Raw genomic sequence first — 24,820 nt, 5'->3', positions numbered from 1 at the left:
TGAGGTATGTGTGCAAAAGATGCTGCAGAATAGGAGAGGAAGGAGGCATAGAAATGGAGGTGGTCTGCGTACACCAGGGAGTTGAAAAAATGAGGGAGGAGAAAAGGATGAAGGTGAAAACTGGGTGTGTGTGCAAAGGGGGTTGTAGAATAAGATGAAGGAGGCAGCATGTAAATACAGATGGTCTCTGTGAAAGTGAAAGTTGAGAAAATGAGGGAAGAGGAGGCAAGAAAAGGGGGTGACAATAGGGAGCAAAGGGGGTGCAAAAGGAGGGATTCGAAGGCATGGGGATTGAAGTGAAGATGAAAACGGGTAGGAAAGGGGCTGAAGAATATGGTGGATTCATAATTAGGCAGGTGAAAATGGTGCTTCGTAATTGCAATGTGTGAGAGGAGCAAGATGCAGGAAGTTTCCATGTGGGTGCTGTGCATGCAAGAGAGGATTGCAGAAAAGGAGGGGGTGAAGGAAGCACAAACATGAGAGTGAAATTGAAAATGGGTGCAAAGTGGGGCTGCAAAATATAAGAGAGAAGGGGCTTCAGAAATGGGGTTGTGAAGGTGAAAAGAGAGTTAGTGGGGTGGGGAGGGGAAGCTCTAATGGGTTACCATGACAGGTTACCATGATAGGTTGGTGAACAAAGTGAGCAGAGGCACAGCCCCTAGTAGGATAATACATATATAATCTTACCCCAAAATTAACCTCTAAAAATGCAATGGCTAGCCGCATGATTGTAGGCATATTATTTCTGCAGGCAGGGCCAGATTATCCATTAGGCTTAGTAGGCTGAAGCCTAGGGGCCCAGAGCTCTTGGGGGCCCATGGGGCACTGGCCTGAGGGCCCCTGGAGCTACAGGGGGCCCTCCGCTCTCCTTCCACGATCCGCGGAAGCATCCATGGAGTGCCATCCCCCACTATCCCCCGCTTTACCTACCTTTCCATTGTTTTTTGCCGCGCGCAGATTTGCCATCAATAAAGATGGTGGCCAAGGTTTCCTTAAGGGGCTGAAGCCTCTGCCGCCATCTTGGCTGATGGCACGCATGCGTGCTACACATGTGCGTTTCTGCCATCAACAAACCTGCGCACACCACAAAAAACAATGGAAAGGTATGTGAAGCATGGGGATGGGCCCCCCAAACACCAATCAGCCTAGGGGCCCTCCTCAGCTTAATCCGGCCCTGCCTGCAGGATTTGAGTGCCATTGGGATTAATTTACTTATCTCTCAGTTGTCTTTTACTTTTTTGTTTTGAGATTTTAAGTATTTGAGCATTTTTTTCCTAGTGATCACTGATTATTTTATAGATGTAAACAGCGTATTATGCTGCAGGCAACTCTAAAGGAGCATGCCGATGAAAGTGCCATAGTTTCTTGAATGTCTTGCCTGAATGTCTTAGCTACAGAATGATTTTTTATTAAAATATGATGTGCACAATTTAGCCAGAGATAAGCATTTTAAATCCCATTAATTTTAGTTTCAAGAATTAAGTATGTATTTAAAGCTTTCCCAGCAAAATCAATGGGACACTGGAGCTCTTTTAAAATGGGTGCAATTCCTTCTTATAAAGTCAGCTCTCTGTGATGCAAGTATTGTCTCCATAAAGATGAGCTATAGTTGGATATTGTTTCCTTTTTGTCTTTGCCCATCTTGCTGACTTCTCTTGAACTCTTTCCCCTCTTTCTTCCAGCCCTGTTGAATTTGTAGCTCAGCCTTGTAGCAATGTTAGCAAGATAATCAACACATCGTAGATACATATAGGGAAACACAGACAAGAAGTGGGTATATTTATTTATTATTTCAATTTATATACCGCCCTTAGCAGAATAGCTCTCAGGGCGGTGAACAAACAAGATAAAATACAATATATCATAGTAAAAAATCACAAAAACATGTACAAACAAACAACAGAAAGCACAACAAAAACGAAATAATATATCTATGCATAATGAGCAGAATTTGTTTTTGTTTTTTATTTGCCTGTTTGCAATCAGCACAGACTTTGCACCTCTGCTTCCTCATGTCCTACACTGTCATGTATTTATTTTTACAGAGGCTACATTTTCATGAAAAGCTAAGCCAGACCATGGCTTACAGTGGCCATGTGAATATGCTGACTCCTAGAGAGGAGTTTGTACCCATTTTGCTCCTCCTTCATCATTTAAGGTCAGTGTGCAGCAGCTGCTAAACCAAGGTTTGACTTAGCATATTATCTGAACCTGGAATCATGGGTAAGCTTTCTCTTCCCTAATCATAATATGTAGCCAAGGTTTATTCTTGGCTACAGATCGCACCTTAAGGAGGAGACAGCTTAACCACCTTGGCTTAGCTACCATGCAGTGGAGGGTGGTGGTTTGGTATCAGTGGCACATTGAATCTGTTCCGGATTTTAGTCTAAACTTTCAGCACCTTGTACTGCTCCTTGAAAGTTCGGACTAAAACCCGGAGCAGATTCACTGCCCCACTGACATTGGAGCCACCAGCCCCCACTGCTGCCATGGTGTGCTGAATTAAAAGAACCAGGGAAGAGGAAAGTGAGTGTGAACTCCTCTCTGGTAGTCAGCATGTTTGTGCAGTCACAGAAAGCCATAGTTTAGCTTACTGTGATGTGTGAACCAGGACAGAGAACAGAGCTTTAGTTCATGCACAATATTTTTTTCATACCTGGATAATAACAGAGCTCCAGTCAGTTGATCTCTCTTTTAGTTTCTGTGTTCCTTTCCCTCTTTCCTCACACCTCATGATCATAGCCAAAAGGACAGGGACATGTCTGCTATGTTCTCCCCCCCCCCCTTAACTGTATTTGTCCTAAGAACTTGAAGCACAGCCGGTTTTTACACAAATATTCAGCCTGGTGATTTTTTTTCTTTCCAAGCTGTTAAATAATGTATCTCTATCCTGAGAGACACAGCCTAGTACTCCAGATGAATAAAAGTTCCTTAGTGTGCTCTTGTGTTTTCTGAAACTGTACTCTATGAGATCCCTGGTGGTGCTCTCATTTCCTGGACCTGTTTTGTTTTTTTAAAACATAAGACTGATGGTTAAGATAAATTAACTCCTTAAATGATAAAATCCAACACTTCATGGAACTGACTTTTATAGTGATTTTTTTTGCATGTGTCATAGTGTGTGCACTGTGGTATATAAAAGCATATTACACAAAATGACATTTCTCATTGTTCATCTCCTAATGTTCTTAATGTCTGCCATAAAGACAATTTATTTTAAATTGTGCATTACAAGAGAGCATTGCTATGTGCATCTAGGCTGTATTTACATTAATTGTGTTGTATGCTGTGTAGACTGTGCACCTATTAGAGTGTTACCTATTTACATGATAGATATCTGTATGATGTTAACTAGCAGCTGTTTTGCCATTAATAGTGGCAACACATTTTACTACTTATGCCAACTATTTGTTGAGGCTGCTTAAAACAATTATTATTTCCTGTGTATGAATATTTAAAATCAAATCCCATCCCTTACCATCTCTTACCATCTGCCAGAAAAATTGTCAGTACTTCATCTTTGTATCTTTGTTTTAAACTCTGGAACTTTCTTTACAGCTCCTTAATTTGTGTGTGCGCATGTGTTTTCTAGGAGGAGAAATAGGACATACATACTTCATGGACAGTGTAACTTTGATTATCTCAGATGGAGAAGCTGGAATAGCGAATGGCTGTTGTACTGATAGAAATTTCCCACCGCCTGTGCTGCTTCACTCCAATTTACCAGTGTATGATTTAAACATCTCTGTGCTGCCCATTAACAATCAGTGGCCAACCATTCAAACTGGTATGTATTTGAATGGAAATGTACTAAACCATTTATACTGTTCATAGTGTTAAGATTAAAATCTTGATTTCGTCTTTTTGTGATTTAGATTGCATATTGTATTTTTAACTGGGTAACCATGAAATCAATGGGAAGGTTATTAGTTCAGTGGAATGCAGATTGCAACCTGTGTTTTATATGCACAGTGCAGTAAGTTGAACAGAAATCATAGCAATTCGCCACGAGTGACTTTAAAAGAACTTTGGGTCAAGCAGGAGATTTTACTGACCTCCTCAGCTTGTACCCTCAGATAGTTTTCAATTGCTATTTAAAACTTTAAAAAAGCAAGCAGCGCACACAGAGACATGGTATTGCTAGGTATTTGTTTACTATCATACCAAATAGGCCCACAAGCAGGGCATGGAGACAACAGCCTTCCCCCATTACATGTTCCTAAAGTCTGGTATTCAGAGAGACACTGTCTCCAAGCAGTGGCTCCATGTTCTGTCATGGCTATAGCCATTGATATGCAAATTCACAGAAGGTAAATCTAACTCTTCTAAAGAGTTTTGTGGGGGTAAATCGAGTAAGTTAATTCTAGCCCTGTTCATGTATTACTCACTTGTAGAGCATCACCCCCAATTGTGCAGGTCTCCTGATCATGAGCATGCGAGTAGGAGCTTGTGTATTGGGCTTTCTCTTCAGAAAACTGTGAGGAATGTCTGGTTCTTTGAGGAAGGGCACATAACATAGGAAGTTGGGGCTAAGACCATGACCCTGCTACAAATAGTCATGATAATGCCTTACATATGAATAACACATTGATGGATCTTGTGTGTTATATGAAACAATTCCTCCTTTTCTTCTTTTGAATTGTCTTCTCAATCAATCTCCCTCCCCATCTACTTCTCCAGTTGTCTCCCTCTTTCTTAGTTGTGCTTTTTTTCTTTCATTTTTTAAAAGGCTCAGATAAATGGTATAAATGTGCTCCAGTTGCCTAATCATTTTGGTTTCTCTTTTCTGTACATGTTTTCAGGTTGTGATATATATATATTGGATGCCCCCCCCAAATCATGCACAGTATTCCAAATTCAGCTTCACCATAGGTGAACGCCATTGCTCTTACCCACTGAGCTGATAAATTTTCAGTGAGCTGGTCTCTCATCCTAGATTTCTTTCCTGGATAGTTTCAGTCACTTCAGACACATCATCAACACATATATACAAAGTTAGGATTTTTGCCTTACTTTGCATTTAGCATTTAATCTAATTTGCTTCTTATTCTCTCTCTCTTTCTTTTTGCTCATTCACCCAGTTTGCAGTTTATTTATTTATTTCAGATGTTTCTAGGATGTCTTTCAAGATGATAAGCTTTCCAAAGCAGCTTACCTTAATAACAAATGTACAGGTCTAATAAAAAACAAGCATTAAAACATATACTTTAAATCACAATAAGTAGGTAGTTAATAAAATTCAATAAAAGACCCACAGAAACCCCAGCAACAGTTTATACAATAAACCCTTTCAATTAAAAGCAAAGGAAAACAGTCTGAGGTTGTTTTTAAAAAAATTATTTAAAAATCTGAACTGAAGAAACCAGCTGTATCTCTCTTAGAAGGGAGTTCCATAGGGGAGAAGCCACTACTGAGGAGGCTGCTTTGAATTTAACCAGCCACAAGAAAGGACACAAAAGAGAGAGGAGGTCTTGGGCACACCTCTTTTTTAAAAAAATCTAAATCCTTCAGTCCTGATGCTAATGAAGTGTTAGCAACAACCATACTTACCTAGTATCAAACTTTTAAGCATTTCGTTTAGTAATTTCTGGGTGGATAGAAATTCTACGCCATGCGTCCTTAGGGTCTGGCCAGTTTCCACTTGTTGTCTGAGTGACAGACAATGGAATCCACAAAACTATTGGAACTAGATGCATTGCTGCCTGCCAAAATGGGACTTTACCCTTTTAAAACTGAAATCCACCAATGGCGCATTGGCTAAATCTTAGAAATTGGGGTAAATGTAGCCCAAAATCATCACAGTGGGAATGAGTCTGGGTTGCTCTTGATACAATCTAAATATGATACAGAACAAAATTAATTCCCATAGTTAATTAATCCCCCATGTGAGACGTGCATTTATTTTTCTGTGCAGGGTAGTGTGGGACATTGAATCATAATCCATAACTAGATCTCCATCTGGATCCATTTCTATGCACAGATGTACAAAAACAAATGTTTGGCATTGGGTTTGCCTCTGAAAATCCAAGTACAAAATATTAAGGTCAGCATTTTACTGCCGGAAACAGGTTTGGAGCCCTGGAATATCTTCTGGACTACCAAAAGCAACAAGGTGTAACTAAAATTTCAATACTTTAACCATCCATTTGAAATGTCAGAAATCTAAACATGAAACTGGCTAATAAATTACCAGAGAGATATTCTATTTTGTTATGCTGCCTTCATTTGTTGTTAACCATCTTGGATTATTTAGCTCATACGTAGCATTTGAAAACAGGCAGCGTCTAAACCAATTTTTCCTGTTGGTAGAGGGTGTATTGTCAACTGTTAAAAGACAATACTTCATTCATCTAACTGTTTTGGCTTGCATTCAATTATACAGCCACAAGAGTGGCTGTATACTATAGCCAGTATGGATTTTTCGCATTCCACAATGTTCAGTTGAAAATACCCCCCATGCCATTCTGCTGCTTCCCATAAGCTCATTTCAAAACAAAATCTTACAAAACTTATAGTCCTGAACTCAGAAATGCTTGCTTAATAACCCTCTACGTTTTCATGATTATACACAAAACACTCAGAGGGAATCAAGAGTTCAAAGTGTAAAACAAGAGAAAAAATCCAGACCCCTGTTGGACTTTTTTTGTCAGTGGTCTCATAACTTGTTGAAATTAATTAAAAATCAGTCATGTTCACAGAGTACCTGTAATCCTATTACTGACCTTGTCCCAAACTCTGACCTACATCGTCTGCAGACTAAAAGTTTTAAAAAGTCTGGCTGATTTTTAATTAATTTAAGAAAGTTAACATCACAGTCAATGATAAGCACTCAGAGGCACGTGTTTCCAAATTCTTCCAATCTACACAGGAAGTAAACTGGACTGTGAAAGAGCAACCCAAATTGTGTTTGCATTTTTACAAATATGTAGGGCAGTACAATATCTCAGAGAGGAGGTCAGGTCTCCTGCTTCCCTGGTGCATTCACTATAGCTGCCCAATTCCCCTGCTTTTTAAAGTTTGATAGAAATATCACTGGGTGACCTTGGGCCAGTCACTGCCTCTCAGCCTCAGAGGAAGGCAATGGTAAACCACCTCTGAATACCACTTACCATGAACACCCTATTCATAGGGTCGCCATAAGTAAGAATCGACTTGAAGGCAGTCCATTTCCATAGGTACATTCTTAAACCACAAGGGGTTTTTTTTGCCTATTAGTGAATATAGCTAAATGTCTAGAATATTGAGGTTTTTCGGAGTAGGGAAGGATGAATCAGTCTGTTTCTGTTCCATGTCACTTTCACTTGTGTTCACTCATGTGTTCGTCCATCACATATTCTGTGAATTTTTTAAATCTGGAAAAAATGCACTTAGATGCATATTGTGAACATTCCCGCTCAAAATACATATTTTTACAAATGTTAATACTTGTTTGAGCCATGAGTTGTGTTGCAGCATTTGTACCAGTTTGAAATCTGATGGATAGTGGTGTCCCAATCTGCACATTAGATCAAATGGTGCATTATCAGATTAGTATTTGGAAGATCCAATCTCCACTTGGGCATTACATTAATATTACCACCTCCTCTTGCCGCCAAAATGTTTGCTTGTCTCCCCAAACAAGGAAGCAAACTTTATAAAGAGTTATCATGCATGAGACTTTTGAACTGAGAGTGCAAATTTAGCTATGACTGTGGCAGGTCTCTGGTAATTCTGCAAAAATAGTATTCACAGGGAAATGTTTGTGATTTCCACTCTGAACTAACATACAGACATGATTTTCCCACATAGGTCAAATGGACAATGATCTGCTTAGCACAATACCCTGACAATGAATTCACACCTAGCTCTCAAGAATCTTGGTCAGATTTCCTAAGCTTTCCCATTTGAGATCCTCTAACTAGAATGTCAAGCTAGGGTCTTGTATATGTGTGTGTGTGCACATATATGTGCACACATGGCATGTTGTCCAGCAGTAAAAATGGCACTTCTAGGTTAAGATGTAGCAATGTCTTTGTATTTTCTTTCTGAGTGTCACACTGGCAAGGCACAATACAACTGAGAGTGGAAGGTCCATAGCCCTAATAGAAAGATAGAACTTGGAAAAGTTCAACTGGTGCAGAAGAGTGAGCAACGTCACTGGTGGCATGGCTCTCTTCCATCTGTGCAGGCTCTCTCTTAGCAGAAGGAATTCAGCACCATGATATTGATAGCTTTATTCATTGCCCCATTGATCGCCAGTTCCGTAGTTCTTTTTTTTATTGTTATTAAAAAGTAGGTTATTTGAGTGTGCTTAGTAATGAAACAAAGCTGTACTTTCTTTAGTAATTATTTGCAACTCAGTCATTTAAAAAGCAAATTAAATGCAATCCTCCCTCCATGACAACAAGGAACCTTGCTATCATGCCTGTCCCTAGGAAGAAGATGTATTGTTTATTGTCTTGTCGCAGAAGTTATTCGAATCTGTCATGTCTCAAAAATTCGCCCTCCAAAAGTGGGTATGCAACTTAATGAATGTAAAATTGTTTTACATAAACAAACAGAGGTAAGGTTTGGTTAGTTGGTAACATTGGTTAACTGAATGAAATCTAAAAATGAAAAGCTGTTTTCAGAGGATCCAGAGATAAGGTGTATGTGGTATAAATCTTTCATCACCCTGTTTAGGTTCACTGTTTGAATGTTGGGTAACTGAAAAAACACATAATGTTTCCAGCTGTGGGTAGGAATTGTCCCGGAGGAAATCCCCAAGGCGGGGAACTTCTGGCTGTCTAGATAGTGTAGACTCCAACTGCCTTCAGCCCCAGCCAGCATGGCCAATGGTCATGCTTTATGGGGATTGTAGCCCAGCAACATCCAGAGGGCCACAGGTTTCAACCCCTGCTCTAGAGCTTAAAAAACAGATGACCAGGTCAGCAAGTAAACAAGTATAAAATAGAAAAACATTTGTAGAGTTTGAAAATTTAATTAGAGCATAGCATGACAAAAACAGCATGCATTCACTTCCATTAAAAAGGGGGAGTAAATAATACCAGCAATTGAAAGGGAATGAATGTTGTCAATCAACCTGGTTAGGTGCAATTACCACAGCAATGCAAACAAAGCAAAACAGTTACCTCATCCAGATTTGTCAGTGACAATAAAGTAGTTATTGATGTGGAGAAAGTGAGAGATGTTCTCTGGCTCCCTAAAAGTTACTTCAGTCTTTTAATAAGAGTTTTTCCCAGCCTTTCAACAGCATAATGAGAGAAAAGGACTTTGTCAGTTATTGAAATTTACACACTGTTTCTAAAATTGTAATCTTGTGAGGCAATTTAATACTGGAAAGAATGAGGTCACCCAAGACCCATTTTCAAAGTCAGACACATTTATTACTAATCATAGGGTTGTATCTAAAGTGGTGCTCATGCAAGGGGAATTTGCTGCCCCCCTTCTCCCCACTGCCACCCCAGAAAACCTCTCCCTAGTTTAACAATGCAATAAGTCAAGACGTACTTACATTTGTCTGCCCTGAATATTCAAGCACAGCTTCACTTGATGACCCTGGAGCTCTAATGTTAAGAGGGAAGGAGAAAACTTCTCTTTTCACTTTCTCCACACCATACATAATTATATACACCTCTACCGCAATCTAAACATGAAACTGGCTAATAAAATCAGGAACTCCCTACAGCAGTCGAGGGGGCTCACAGTAGGTGCTGATCAGCATTGTCAGCAAACCCTGCTTTAAAGGAACAATGAGGAGCTCACTATAAGCTTCTGATACTTCCTATGCTGTAGCCACACTCTTACCTAGCCCACTATTGCCATTTGCAGATGTGGTTTGGATTCAAATAGAACAGCAAACAGTCATTTTTCCTCTGCAAACACTGTCCCCACCCCTCTGTCAAAGTTGGTCTGCTGCAGTTGGGTGGGGCAGATGAGGATCTGGCCACTCCAGTCCTTCTATAAGGGAAGGTCCAGTAAGCGTACGATTATTAGCTGCAATCCTAGTCATTCTTATAGACTAACTTACATTGTAAGATATTTGGGATTGGCTTTATCTGCTAAAGTTACTGGAGAAATTAAAATATTGTCTTCTAGCAGATGAAGTGAACCATGATTGATTCTGAAGCTAAAGAGAAAGCTGAAAAGGATATTTGAATGAGAACAGTTTTTGTTTTTTGTGTTCTTGTTAGCATCCATGTCCTGTATTGTGTAGCACTTTATGAAAGCTAATGTTCTCAGCCCACAGATATGTGTTGCAGCTAGACACTGGCTTGCCCACAGGCTGTGTTGGACTAAGAGAACATGGTTCAGCTGCTAGCCCTAGAATGTACAAGTCACGGGGCCTGTTCAAACTCACCCGGATAATCCACATTTTCCCTATTCGCTTTGTGCTTGGATAGTCCCCACTTTGGCTGTTTGTTCACTTTTTTCAAGGTAAAGAAATCCGCTGTTTTTGTGCCCACACATTAAAAACATTATTTTTGTTTTTTCCCAAAGCCCCATCCCACTCCGCCCCTGTGAGGCAATTGGTCCACAAAATATGATGTGTGCTTCCCCCCCTTGCACCAAAACACACTAACGCACAGGCGCTTGGACGCAAGAGCATGACATTTTGCTGTTGGTTGCAGTTGGGGCAGACTGATGCTCAGCAAGCCCGTGCCCACGTTGCCCACCCCGGCAGGGCTGCGGATGGAGCGGGCCGCCAGCAGGTTGCCCTGGACTGCTGGGGAACGCAGATGCCTCTCACATCATCCAACACCACAATTTCCCACCCACTGAGCCTCCAGCAAAGCCCAGGGCATCCCCGTGGAAGCTGCTGCCAGCGTGTGTGGCTCGCACCTTCCTTGCCTCTTGCCACTCCGGAGCGGGCCGACTGGGGGGGTCTCCAGGTGCCCCTGACCATCCAGGGGGATTGTGGGCGGTGCAAGGGATCAGCGCTTATAATTGCCGAGCGAATCACCCCATATTCCCTGGGCACATTCACTGCAGGTTTCAGCCCCGGAGCACTATGCGGCTGGGCTGCAGGAATGCTGCCCCCAAGGGAAGCAAACAGCTCCCCGGTGGGTGGCCACTCTAGGCTCGGGCAGGGAATGCTCGGAAACAGCCGCGCTGCTGTGTCAATCTGCACTGAAGCGCCTAGCACAGGCTTTATGGTGTTCCCTCTGATAAAAGAAACATGCCAATAATTCCTGTATTTTTGTTTGCTTGTATTTGCGATATTTCGCAAAAGCAAATGTATGTGGTTTTGCCTTTATGCATATTCAACTTTCTGGAGATACACACGGCTGGCAATTCCACTTACTTCTCCAGAACTGCAAGTAAGGATGCGTCATGTCTTGGAAGTTAGACCACCAGTCTCTATGGTTGTGGGTGGCTGAGACGCTGTAGCAGAAAACGTGTGGTTTGTCAATAGGGTGCCGAGCACTTCTCACTACCAGCGAGGGAGGAAAACCATTCCAAAATTGTTCTTGGTGAAGCTGCACCAGCAACAAAAATAGTTGCTGGCTCTGGCAAGGAGCTTCCTTTCTCTGAAGAACAGGGATGTGCCTGAACAGGGACTTTGGTGTGTTTAATTTTGGGCTGTTTGCTAAAGAGGGAAGCAATGCCTTACAGTGGCGTGCATGCGTAAGGAGAGGTATTGGCGCACTGAGGAGCTGCTACTACTTGCTTCTTTTGTAAAGAATGGCAGGAAAGCTGAGTGTTTAATGGGGAGCACCCCCCTTCTTATAGCACCAACTTTTCCTGGGGTGGCACGGCAGCTTTGTGACTCTGGGTATTTGCACACACCTGCCCAGGTGCATTCTCGATTCAAATGACTAAAAGCTGATTTCTTCTAAGTTGTCCTTATACCTTTGATTCCCCCCCCAATGTCCAATAAATTGAATACCACACAGGAATGCCAGCTGGGACCTCTGGCTCCACTGCAAGGTTCCTGACCCCCAACATCTGGAGAGACAAGCCCTTGCTGTTCCATCCTTCTTGAATTGGCTTTCCCCGTCTCTCTGTCTCTAAGTAGGCTCGCCGGGGTGGACACAAGGCTGATTGCCGCTCTCCCACTTGCCATCAACGGCAGAGGGTAAATGCTAAGCTTTTCTCTCTCACTCGCTCGCTCTCTGCCTGCCTCTCACTCTGCGCCTCCGCCGGTGGCAGCACCATCAGGAAAGAGCCATCCTCCCCAGCAGCTGCCCAACCACTTCGGGCAAAACTTGATGCTCCGTTGCCTTCACCCCCCTCCTTCTCCCTTTCCTTTCCGTGACCCTTTGCAAAGCTCCAGGCTCTTGCTTTTCTCCACCGTGTGTGTCTGTGCATGTCTGTCTCCGAGCGAGGAGGAAAGAGCAAAGCGAGCTCCCTGCACCAACCAGCTGCACTTGAGCGACACCAGCCAGGAAAAGGGGGGCTTTACAAACAACCACAATTGCAGATCTCACCCTGAGCAGCCGTCCAGTTTGCAGGCTGGCTAAAAATAAACGGCTGTAGCTGCTTCTGCGCGAATGCACATTTTTGCATCTGCACAGTAGAAGTTGCAGAGCCCCACCACCACCCCCCCATTGCTCTGATTGGTTCAGTTTTCCCGGGCTTTTCCCGGACATTTGCACACATGCGCAAAAGTGGAAATACATGATTGGCTGGGAACGAGGGAAGGGGTATGGGGAAACGCCCATGGACCACCCATGGACCGCCCACAGCTCTAAAGTCCGCAGTATTGCATCCAAGCACCTTAAGGTACAGCTGATGATTCCCAATTTTAAAAAGCATATCGCATTTTGCGCTGTACTGCAAATGCAGATTTAACCACACAAAAATGCACAAAAACAGACGACGTCATATGGACCACCGAAAATGAATACACAAAGCGATCATATCACACATTATACAGTCGTTTGGACGAGCCCACTGTCTTACCGTGTAGAATAGGTATAGTATTGTAAAATAGGTATGATACTGACCCCTCTGATAGGGTGGTTGTGAGGTGAAGATCAGTGAGAAAGTCTATTCAGTTTGCATTTCAAGCTGAATTTATCAAATTTGCATTTTCCTAAACAGTGTGAGAACCAAAACACAGCCATGCTTTGAAATTCACACTTATTTAAATTTTGCAATGCACTTCACCAACCAATGTTTCCAAAAATGCATATATTCGGGGAAAGTGTGCATATAAATGAACTTATGAGTGAAAATAACATACAAACATGCATTTTGTGACAAGAAATTGCTTGCAAAAGTGTGTTCATTAGTCAAAACTGCCTACAAAAATGTGTTTATTAGCAGAAATTCTCACTAAAATGCTGGAGAGGATTTTTAAAAAATAGCAAATTGCTGCAGAAATGTGGAGAACTGAATTTAAGATTGGAAAAATGAGAAACTGGGAGAACTGAAAATGACAGAACTTTCTATCCCTATTGTGAGGATGAATGAGCTAAGAAAATGTGGATTATATTGAAGTCTTACAAATACTTCAGTAAGCTTTATACCTAATTATTAAAGTAATCTGTAATTTAGCAAAAATATGCTTCAAAAGGATATATTTAGGATATCTTGAATGTTTAAGTTAAAGCAGTTGCCAACCTCCTTCTTGACATTCCACATTTCTGGCTCTTCACAGCATCCCCCCAGTCTGACCCCTCACTCCATCCCAAGATTCTATTTATGGTTGTTCAATTTGTGCAGATTTGTTTTTGTGATTGGTCCAAGACTTTATGCCTGCTTTAGGCACTCTGTTGCATTCCTGGTGAGAAGTATTGTGTCCTCCTTGTGCAAAAACGTGGACAGATGGCTTGCCAGGTTCTTCTCTCTCTCTCTCTCTCTCTCTCTCTCTCTCTCTCTCTCGTGTGTGTGTGTGTGTGTGTGTGTGTGTGTGTGTGTGTGTGTGTGTGTGTGTGTGTGTGTGTGTGTGTGTGTGTGTGTGTGTTGAGCTCAGAGAAATTGTAACATTGTCCTATACCTCTTGCCTTGTGGAACAACAGGATTTTACAAAAGGGAGTTCACAGCAATTTAGCTACATCATTGATTGTATCCATTGTAAACAGTGAACACCAAGCTATATTGACATCATAGGAATAGTCTGAGTAGAGGAGTGTGACTTGGATTGTGCAAATATCAGTTGAACCCCTACTTTATAGCTTTACAGACTTGTTAGGCAGTGTGAAAAGAATGACTATTTAATTTTTGCTACCATCTGTGAGTGGAGATACACACCAGCCCAGTTGTGCTGACGATGTTATCTTGAGCTGAAACAAACTAGTGCTTTTCTCAGAACTTCTGCACAAATCAATAGCCGATTATGTTGAGATGCTAGAGAGGCAAGCCACGATGACTTAGTTGTCTCTTCATTACAAAGTAAAGTCTGGAATAGTGTGAATAATGTTCTTGTTCTGTCTTTTCTCAAGGAAAGATGTTTGTGGTGGAAGAGGGGTCTTCAGCATGCATTAGTTTAAAATATCTGAATGCTTCCGATGAAGACTCAACTCCCGAGGAGCTAACTTTCTTCTTAGAGACAAGTCCTCAGTATGGTTACCTGGAGAACATCCTTCCTACACCTGGATATGAGAAGAGCAATGCTGGCCTTAATATAAGTGAGTTGCAGACTTCTTGCTCCATTTTCACACACCCCATCACCCCATTTGCCCAAGGACAGCAATTATGTGTTATTCCAGTGCCTTTTTTTGTAAAAAAATGAGGAACTGGTATTTATATCTTGATAAAAGCAGAATTTCTAGGCTGTCATCTCCTTTCTCTGCATTTTCTAAAACTTATATAAATATGGGATTCCTGATTATTGCTAATTAAAACTTCCTTAGCAGGCAGGGAAAAGTGCACTATAAGGTCCCTCTGGAACCTAAAGGAGCCTTTCAAGAGCCATACAACCCCATGCCCTGCCACAATAGATTTATATTCTAATGACTTCCATCTCCATCTATCAATGCAATAAAGGGAGAGGGTCACAACTTTCTGTGCTACACTGATTAGGGCATTCAGGAAGTAGATCCATACTTATCCTTTTTGCACAAAATGCTAATAGAAAAGAGCTTGACGCTTCCCAAGAACCCCTTATGTTTCTACAAGAAGGCCTGGCTTACAGTTTAGGGGCACTTGCTTTACATTTAGTTCACAGTAAGTGCATGTTGCTGTCTCCCTACTTGCTCATAAAAGTCCCCAGAGTTACCAGAGCATCCCCCTATGTGTCCCCCTACCATCTGATGTTCTGTGGCTGTCTTCATGAGACAGAGCCTTCTCAGTGCTGGCATCAAGGAAGGTATGTTTGATTCCTTCATTGTTAGGCTCATAATGTCAGTGGGACATACCCTGCATCCTTCCTCTTATCTTTAAGAGCCCTTCCTCTTATCTTTAATCTAACCTCCCAGAGGGGAATGTGATCACAATATGCTGACAGATAGTCATTGTTTATATTATAGGTTTAGTTCCATCGGTAAAGCTGAGACACTTAGATGCCTTTTTAATTTGGCTTATCTAGTGACCTCCTGGGATGCCAAGTCAAAGGAAAAATGAAGGGGTCTCTGAAGGACCCCAGAATAAATCTCTGTGGCGCAGAGTGGTAAGCGGCGGTAATGCAGCTGAAGCTCTGCTCACGGCTGGAGTTCAATTCCAATGGAAGGAGGAAGTCAAATCTCCGGTAAAAGGGGTTGAGATCCACTCAGCCTTCCATCCATCCGTGGTCGGTAAAATGAGTACCCAGCATATGCTGGGGGGTAAAGAAAGGCCAGGGAAGGAACTGGCAATCCCACCCCATATATATGGTCTGCCTAGTAAACGTCGCAAGACGTCACCCTAAGAGTTGGAAATGATTCACACTATAAGTGCGGGGACACCTTTACCTTTACCTTTTTAGTTCTTCTAGAGTTGTATTTTCAAAATGCAAACACTAAGCAGTATTTAAAAAACCCAGTCTAAACAGTTTCCAAAATATTTGTTCTTGCAATTTTATTGGTGTACTCCTGTGGAATAAAATAAAATGTTTATGATTATACTCCTGAGTTTTTTTAAAAAAAGTCAGTGAAGTAATTATTATTAAGGGTTTACTCTATTTTGTTGATGTTTTCATTTTGCAGGCTAGTCTGCTTATGTGGCACAACTAAAAACATATTGGCAGAAAAGTGTGGTTTTAATGTTAGGATAGTGTTATATTTTGCTATAGTATGCTAGCCTTGAAGTTGGTGTACAGATTTTTTCCTCCAGTTGCACCACACACACACCTTCCATCCTGCCGATGTAAGCACGGTAGGATTGTGGATTTGGTTTCCCCTTTTCCTCTTCCCCTCCCTTTATAGAAGAGGGAGAGGATAGTAGGTGGCCGAAGACTCCTATCAGTGGGGCCTTTCCTTGGGGGTAAATGGGTGTCATTTCCTGCCCAGGATTTTGGGTCTTCTTAATCATGAGTAGGAAATCATAACCTATGTCTCATTTTCTGTTTCCACAGGACCTTTCCCTACCTGCTTCCCACTTCCCCAAAGTAAGGTATTTGGGACCTTGGGAAAGGCAGGGAATTCACAGGGACAACAAAGATGGTGTGTGAACCCCAGTTTGAGTTGGGCCCCATTTGAAGGGGGGCTGTGTCCAAATCAAATTGGGCTTACTTTATTAAAGCTGGGAAGGGACTTGCATTTTGGGACACCCTTTCCAAATACACTCCATCTGCACATAGAGCAGGGCCTCTTTGGGCACCTCCGGACTGTAAGTACTTTGTGAGAGCAATTCAATTACGTAGCAAAATATTAGGTTTGTTTAAAGTGATTAAAGTGCTCTTTCACCCTAGTGCAACAAATCCACTTTTTAAAAAATCCTGGACTTTTTGCAGTTTGGAAGGTGATGAGGAAATGTATTGAAAAGTGTGGGATGAATGAATGATTAATTGAAAGCAAATCAAGATGTGTGCAGGACAAATGATCGTTGTCATATAACCGCCCTGTAAACAAGTCAGAACAAATGCTTAGTAAGGACCTAGATATAGTCTAACCATTGCATAAGCTTTGTGTAAGCAAATTGGCATGAATGATGAATAAAAAGGTTATCTGGAGGAGCCCTCTCTTCCCACCACTCTTAATGGACAGGAAGATTACATATGGCAAAGCATGTTTCCTTATGGATTTTGAACACCAGCCACATGCAATGCAGTTTAGCTATATTTAGCTAGATTTATATGTATACTTTAAAAATATATAAAATATGAGTGTGACAAGGAGTCATGATTGATTTTCACTTTTGTTGAATATTCCTTCAGTACCAAATGTGAAAAAATAATAGAATAAATTTAATTCTATGCTTTTAACACTATGACTGTCTCCAAAAGGTGTATTCGCTTTTCAGAGTCTCCAAACTGGTTATATCAACTATGTTCAGTCTAAGCATGAGCATTTAGAACCCTCCACTGATCACTTTATGGTATCTGTTAGTGATGGCTTTCATAAATCTTTGGCAATACCTTTCTACATCATCATTGATCCAGTTAATGATGAAATCCCGGAGCTGCAACTTAGGAATTTTACAGTAAGTTGAATAACTTCTTCCTCTGTAATTCTTTGCTTTCTGTAATCTGTGTGCACATGATAAAAACCAGGTATTAAAAATGAGAGATTTTGAATAGTATTATAATATGGGGACCAAGGTAGTCAGCAATTCCTTGGATATGCCAGGTATATCATCCCTGTGCAAATGTACTGTGAAGTCTGCGTGGTGTAGTGGTTAGAGTATTGGACAAGGACTTGGAAGACCAGGGTTTGAATCCCCATTCAGCCATGAAGCTCACTGGGTGACCTTGGACCACTTACTGTCTGTCAGCCTAATCTACCTCACAAGGTTGTTGTGGGAATTAAATGAAGGGAGGGGAAGAACCATGCACATCATATTGAGTTCCTTGGAGAAAAGGAGGGATATAAATAAATAAAATCTATGTTTAGTGAATGCTATTAGAAGCAGTGTAGAAAATCCCATAAAATATGAAAAAGTTTCCAGTATCTTTATTATTTATAAATAAAGGTAGGAATCCGGTGGGGGTGGGGGCTTTCCAGTGGTTTGCACAGTCTGTCACATGTATGATGATTTGCCTGTTGGACATAAGTCATGGGTGTGTCCTTGGTAAAATGAACTCCTGGCTCTCCAAGAACAAGTTTGTTTCCTTGTGACCAAGGTGGCTCACCTGAAAAAGCTGAGAAAGTCAGAGAGGTTAGTGGATGATGTCTTCAGGGACATTATAGCTGTGTTCCACTCCCAGGATGATAGGTACCCTGTTATCATGGAGAATGAGGGTCTCAGGGAAGGAGAATGTTGCCCCGAGAAAGAGAGAAACAATCCCTTAGAAGGGACCCATTCCTTGGGGGATGAGCAGCTATCCTCTCATCCCAAGGATTCCTCCCTGGGGGGGGGTGTTGAGGGATCCTGGTAGTGGTGATTTGATCATTAGGAACATAAATAGTGTGGATGTGTGATGAGTGTGCAGATCTGCCTAGTGCAAAGTTGATAGTGCTGGGGAGGAGTTGCTGGTCATGGTCCATCATTGGCACCAATGACATGGGAAAATGTTATTGTGAGGTCCTGGAAGCAAAATTTAGGTTGCTAGGTAGGATGCTAAAAGCCAGGACCACCAAGATAGCTTTCTCTGAAATGCTGCCAGTTCCATGTGTAGGGCCAGCTAGACAGGAATAGCTTTGTAGTCTCAATGCGTGGTTGAGACAATGCTATTGAGAGGAGGGCTTTGGGTTTGTCAGGCACTGGGAACATTTTGGGACAAGCTTGGCCTGTATTGATTGATTGATTGATTGATTTTATTATACTTGTATACCGCCCCATAGCCGAAGCTCTCTGGGCAGTTTACAGTAACTGAAAACATTAAAACAAATACAATTTAAAACAGATCTTATAAAAACAATTTAAAACATAATTTAAAAATTTAAACAGTATAAAACACATGCTAAAATGCCTGGGAGAAGAGGAAAGTCTTGACCTGGTGCCGAAAAGATAAGTGTTGGCACCAGGCGCACCTCGTCAGGGAGATCATTCCATAATTTGGGGGCCACCACTGAGAAGGCCCTCTCCCTTGTTGCCATCCTCCAAGCTTCCCGGAGGAGGGCCTTTGATCTTGAACATAGTGTACGGGTGGGTTTGTATCAGGAGAGGCGTTCCATCAGGTATTGTGTTCCCAAGCCGTATAAGGCTTTATAGGTCAAAACCAGCACTTTGAATCGAGCTTGGAAACATACAGGCAGCCAATGCAAGTGGGCCAGAATCGGTTTTATATGTTCGGACCGTCTGGTCCCTGTTACCAATCTGGCCGCTGCATTTTGCACAAGCTGCAGTTTCCAAACCATCTTCAAAGGCAGCCCCATGTAGAGTGCTTTGCAGTAATCTAATTTAGAGGTTACCAGAGCATGGACAACTGAAGCCAGGTTATCCCTGTCCAGATAGGGATGTAGTTGGGCCACCAACCGAAGTTGGTAGAAGGCACGTAGTGCCACCGAGGCTACCTGAGCCTCAAGTGACAGAGATGATTCTAGGAGAACCCCCAAACTACTAACCTGCTCTTTCAGGGGGAGTGCAACCCCATCCAGGACAGGTTGGACATCCACCATCTGGTCAGAAGAACCACCCACTAGCAGCATCTCAGTCTTGTCTGGATTGATACTCAGTTTATTAGCCCTCATCCAGTTCATTGTCGCAGCCAGGCACCGGTTCAGCACATTGACAGCCTCACCTGAAGAGGATGAAAAGGAGAAATAGAGCTGCGTGTCATCAGCATACTGATGGCAACGCACTCCAAAGCTCCGGATGACCGCACCCAGTGGTTTCATGTAGATGTTGAACAGCATGGGAGACAGAACTGATCCCTGCGGAACCCCATACTGGAGAGTCCAGGGTGCCGAGCAATGTTCCCAAAGCACCACCTTCTGGAGGATACCTGCCAAGTAGGAGCGGAACCACTGCAATGGAGTACCTTCCAACTCAGCCAGTCTCCCCAGAAGGATACCATGGTCGATGGTATTGAAAGCCCCTGAGAGATCAAGGAGAATCAGCAGAGTCACACTCCCCCTGTCTCTCTCCTGACAAAGGTCTTCATACAGGGTGACCAAGGCTGTTTCTGTGCCAAAACCAGGCCTGAAACCCAACTGAAATGGATCCAGATAATCGGTCTCATCCAAGAGTGTCTGGAGCTGGCCCACAACCACTCGTTCAAGGACCTTGCCCAGGAATGGAACATTTGCTACCGGCCTATAGTTATTAAGATTTTCTGGGTCCATTGAGAGTCTCTTCAGGAGTGGTCTCACTACTGCCTCTTTCAGGCAGCCAGGGACCACCCCCTCTCACAGAGAGGCATTAATCACCTCCCTGGCCCAGCTGGCTGTACCATCCCTGCTAGCTTTTATTAGCCAAGAAGGGCAAGGATCCAGCACAGAAGTGGTTGCACAAACCTGTCCAAGCACCTTGTCAATGTCTTCAAGCTGCACCAACTGAAACTCATCCAAGAAATTGGGACAAGACTGTGCTCTGGATACCTCGCTTGATTCACCTGCTATAACACTGGAGTCTAAGTGCGGATGCTAAATAATAATAATAATAATAATAATAATAATAATAATAATAAAATTTAATTTATGTGTCGCCTATCTGGCCGATGGCCACTCTAGGCGACGTACATACAATAAATATGGCAAAAAACAATACAAAAATACAGTGAAATAATATAAATTATAAGAACAAACAATACATAATAGGAGGCATTTAAACAGAAGAATATTAAGCCTCCCCAAAAATCCCGAAAGCCTGTTGAAAAAGCCAGGTCTTTAAGGCCTTGCGGAACATATTCAGGGAAGAGATGTGCCGAAGATCTTGTGGGAGGGAGTTCCAGAGGGTGGGGGCCGCCACTGAAAAGGCCCTCTCTCTAGTGCCCGCCAACCTAGCTGCTTTGGTTGGCGGGACTGAGAGAAGGCCTTGTGTGGCCGATCTTGTCAGGCGGCATGATTGGTGGCGTTGTAGGCGCTCCTTTAGATAAACTGGGCCGAGACCGTGTAGGGATTTAAAGGTTAATACCAACACCTTGAATTGGGCCCAGAAAACAACTGGAGGCCAGTGTAGATCGAACAACACTGGCATGATGTGGTCCCGGCGACGACTGTTTGTGAGTAATCGAGCCGCCGCATTTTGAATAAGTTGTAGTTTCCGGACCGTTTTCAAGGGTAACCCCACATAGAGCGCATTACAGTAATCTAATCGAGAGGTGACCAGGGCATGTACTACCAGTGGGAGCTGATGAACAGGAAGGTAGGGTTGCAGCCTACGTATAAGGTGTAGTTGGTACCAAGCTGCCCGGCTCACAGCTGAAATCTGAGCCTCCATGGACAGCTTGGAATCAAGTACAACCCCGAGGCTGCGGACCTGGTCCTTTAGGGGTAAACTCACCCCATTGAACTTCAGGTCAATGGTTCCCAACCTTCTCTTGTCCCCCACGAGCAGTACCTCGGTCTTGTCGGGGTTCAGTTTCAGCCTGTTCCTTCCCATCCATCCACTCACGGACTCCAGGCACTTGGACAAGGTCTCCACAGCCAACTCTGGTGAAGATTTAAACGAGAGATAGAGCTGAGTGTCATCCACATATTGGTGACACTGCAGCCCAAATCTCCTGATGATTGCCCCCAGTGGCTTCATATAGATGTTAAATAGCATGGGAGAGAGGATAGAACCCTGTGGCACACCACAATTGAGAGGCCAAGGGTCTGAAACCTCCTCCCCCAATGCCACCTGTTGGTATCTATCAGAGAGAAAGGAGCGGAACCACCGTAATACAGTGCCTCCTATTCCCAATCCCTCTAGGCGATATAAAAGGATACTGTGGTCGACAGTATCAAAAGCCGCTGAGAGATCGAGGAGGACAGGGAAGGTAAATTCTCCCCTATCTAATGCCCTCCTCATATCATCTACCAGAGCGACCAAGGCTGTTTCAGTTCCGTGACCAGTCCTGAAGCCCGATTGGTATGGATCTAAGTAATCCGTTTCATCCAAGTTTGTCGACAACTGATTGGCCACCACTCGCTCAATGACCTTGGCCAAGAATGGTAAATTCAAAATTGGGCGAAAGTTATTAAAAACTTGGGGATCCAAGGAGGGCTTCTTTAAGATGGGCTTTACAATTGCCTCCTTGAGGGCTGATGGCATCACACCCTCTTTCAAGGATGCGTTTACCACCGCCTTGATCCCCTCACCCAATTTCTCTCTGCATCTCATGATGAGCCACGATGGGCAAGGGTCAGTTAGACAGGTGGTAGGCCTTACAGTCGAGAGCACCTTGTCCACATCCTCAGAAGAGAGAGGCTGAAAACGATCCCAGCATACCGGCGTGCAACTGGTCAACTCTGATTCATTCACTGTATCCACGGCGCACGGGATCGAGCTCCGTATGTGTTCGATTTTATCAGCAAAGTGCTTAGCCAAAGTGTCACAGGAGGCTTTTGACTGTTCCAAGGATTCCTGAGCAACTGGACTGACCAGGCTTCGGACCACTTGGAACAACCTCCTGGGACAGCACTCTGCAGACGCAATAGAGGCAGTAAAGAAAGCCTTCTTTTCTGTCTTTATTGCCACTTGGTAGGCAGTTACTGCTGCTCTAACTTGTGTCCGGACACCTTCGGAGCGGGATTTCCACCACCGGCGTTCTAGTCGTCTCACCTCCTGTCTCAGAGTACGCAACCGTGGTGTGTACCACGGTGCTAACTGAGTTCTATTCAGGGTGAGAGGACGTTTCGGAGCCACCCGGTCTAACGCCCCGGTGATCTTTCCATTCCACTCCATCACCAGGGTTTCAACCGGGCAACCTTCAGCAGGTTGCAGTTCCCCTAGCGCAGTCAGGAATCCATCAGGATCCATCAGGCGCCTGGGGCGGACCATTCTAATAGGTCCATCACCCCTGCGGAGAGGGTGTGGCAACGTGAAGTCCATGTTTACCAGATGGTGATCTGACCATGACACAGGAGTGGAAAGAACCACTCCCAACTTCAGAGCACTTTTCTCCTCTCCCAGGACAAACACAAGGTCGAGAACATGACCGGCTACATGGGTGGGCTAAAGATTTTATCCTGGAAGTGCCTAGCAAATTCATTACAGCGGGCCTCAGATGGTTCTACCTTGTCCCTGGGGCCAGAGTGTAATAGCCCCCGGACAATTCTGAAGAGCTCCACTGGGCGGCAGATTGATGATTCGATAGTGGCAGCAAAATATTGTTTTTTTGCTGCCCTTACTGCCCCTAAATACAACTTACTATAGGCACTTACCAGTGTATAATTGCATCCACCAGAAGTTCGTCTCCATCTGCACTCAAGCCGTTTCCAATATTTTTTCATCACTCTCAGCTCTGGGGTATACCATGGAGCCATACGAGCTCTACACAGGAGAGGGCACTCAGGAGCAATCATGTCAACCGCCCGGGTTATTTTTGTATTCCACAGTTCAACCAGGGTTTCGACAGGAGCGCCAGCCCTATCAGCCGGAAAACTCCCCAGAGCCCTTCGGAAACCATCTGGATCCATTAGTCTCTGGGGGCGGACCAACTTAATAGGTCCCCCACTCTTGCAAAGGGGAAAAGCTGTTGTAAGTCTAAACTTCAGCAAGCAGTGATCTGTCCATGACAGAGGGACTGATGTAAGGCCACCCACATTCAGATCACCAACTCCATGTCCAGTTGCAAAAACCAGATCTAGAGTATGCCCTGCTACATGTGTTGGGCCAATGGCGTATTGGGACAGTCCCATGGTTGTCATGGAAACCATGAAATTCTGAGCCGCCCCGGATAAGGCGGCCTTGGCATGTAGAAAAGGGACAGGCTCCACTTGAACCAGGATGGTACTAGACTGTTTGGCAATTAAAATTTAAAAAGGGCAGAGCAGCTTGAGTGGGGGGGAAGTGGTAGGAGCTGAGGAGAGTCTGGTTTGGAACAAATCTGCCCCCTGGGATGAAGACAAAAAATTGATGAAAACTTAAATAGGGTAGGCATAGAACTTGGCATTGTGAGTGCAGGGGCACAGGATAACAAGTCAGAGAGGCCAAAGTACCATAGACCAAAACAAAAGTGGCAAAGACACTTAAACAGAAGCACTGTATACAAGTGTCTATACGCAGATGCTAGAAACCTCTGAGCCAAGAAGGGAGAACTGGAGTGCTTGGTCTTAGAGAACAGCATTGATATAGTGAGCATAATAGAAACCTGGTGGAATGGTGGGGCATGGTTATTCCAGGGTATAAGCCATATCAGAAGGACAGGGAAGGGCATATCAGAGGTGGTATCATTCTATATGAAAATGGACATTGAATCCAGCAAGCTAGAAATCCCAAAAGAGGCAGACTCCTTCATAGAGTCATTGTGGGTAGTGAAACCAGGCTCCAAGAGTAATTTAGTATTTGGGACATTCTATCATCCCCCTCTTCAAAATGCTCAGGGAGATCTTGAAATGAAGAATGAAACTGAGGAAGCATCCAAACTAGGAAAAGTTATAGTAATGGGTGACTTCAACTACCCTGACATAGACTGGCTTACATATGTGTTGCAGTCACAACAAAAAGATAAAATTTCTTGATACCCTAAATGACTGTGCCCTACAAGAGTTGGTCATGGAACTGACCAGAGGGGCGGCGAGCCTGGACTTAAGTGGTGCCCAGGACCTGGTATGGGATGTAAGTGTTTTTGAACCGATTGGGAGCAGTGACCATAGTGCTATTAAATTAAACAGACAAATAGCCAATTGCCAAGAAAATTCAACATGGTCACATTTGACTTCCCAAAAATGAGGGCTTTGGTAAAAAGACAAAGTCAAGAGGGTCAAATCACTCAAAAATGCTAAGGAGT

At 43.3% G+C, this 24,820-nt stretch overlaps 1 protein-coding gene across 12 annotated transcripts in view; it reads left to right on the top strand.

Annotated features, from left to right (window-relative positions):
- Positions 1-24,820, top strand: part of LOC133387765 (FRAS1-related extracellular matrix protein 1-like) — a 197,706-nt gene that overhangs the window by 52,849 nt on the left and 120,037 nt on the right. For 9 of the 12 annotated variants that reach the window (XR_009763554.1, XR_009763555.1, XM_061633224.1 and 6 more), the window contains 3 exons: positions 3,593-3,787; positions 14,370-14,555; positions 17,288-17,484. Coding sequence is in view for 10 of the 12 variants with exons in the window: in XM_061633224.1 (XP_061489208.1) it covers positions 3,593-3,787; positions 14,370-14,555; positions 17,288-17,484 (578 nt within the window). In the remaining 2 variants the exon portion in view is untranslated. Of the gene's footprint in view, positions 1-3,592; positions 3,788-5,914; positions 6,147-14,369; positions 14,556-17,287; positions 17,485-24,820 lie in introns of those variants that run through there. The other 3 variants (XM_061633231.1, XM_061633232.1, XM_061633233.1) reach the window with 3 other exon arrangements.

Source organism: Rhineura floridana, chromosome 6 (assembly GCF_030035675.1).
Source record: "Rhineura floridana isolate rRhiFlo1 chromosome 6, rRhiFlo1.hap2, whole genome shotgun sequence".
NCBI classification, from domain to species: domain Eukaryota; kingdom Metazoa; phylum Chordata; class Lepidosauria; order Squamata; family Rhineuridae; genus Rhineura; species Rhineura floridana.
This window is presented reverse-complemented; position numbering and strand designations above follow the sequence as displayed.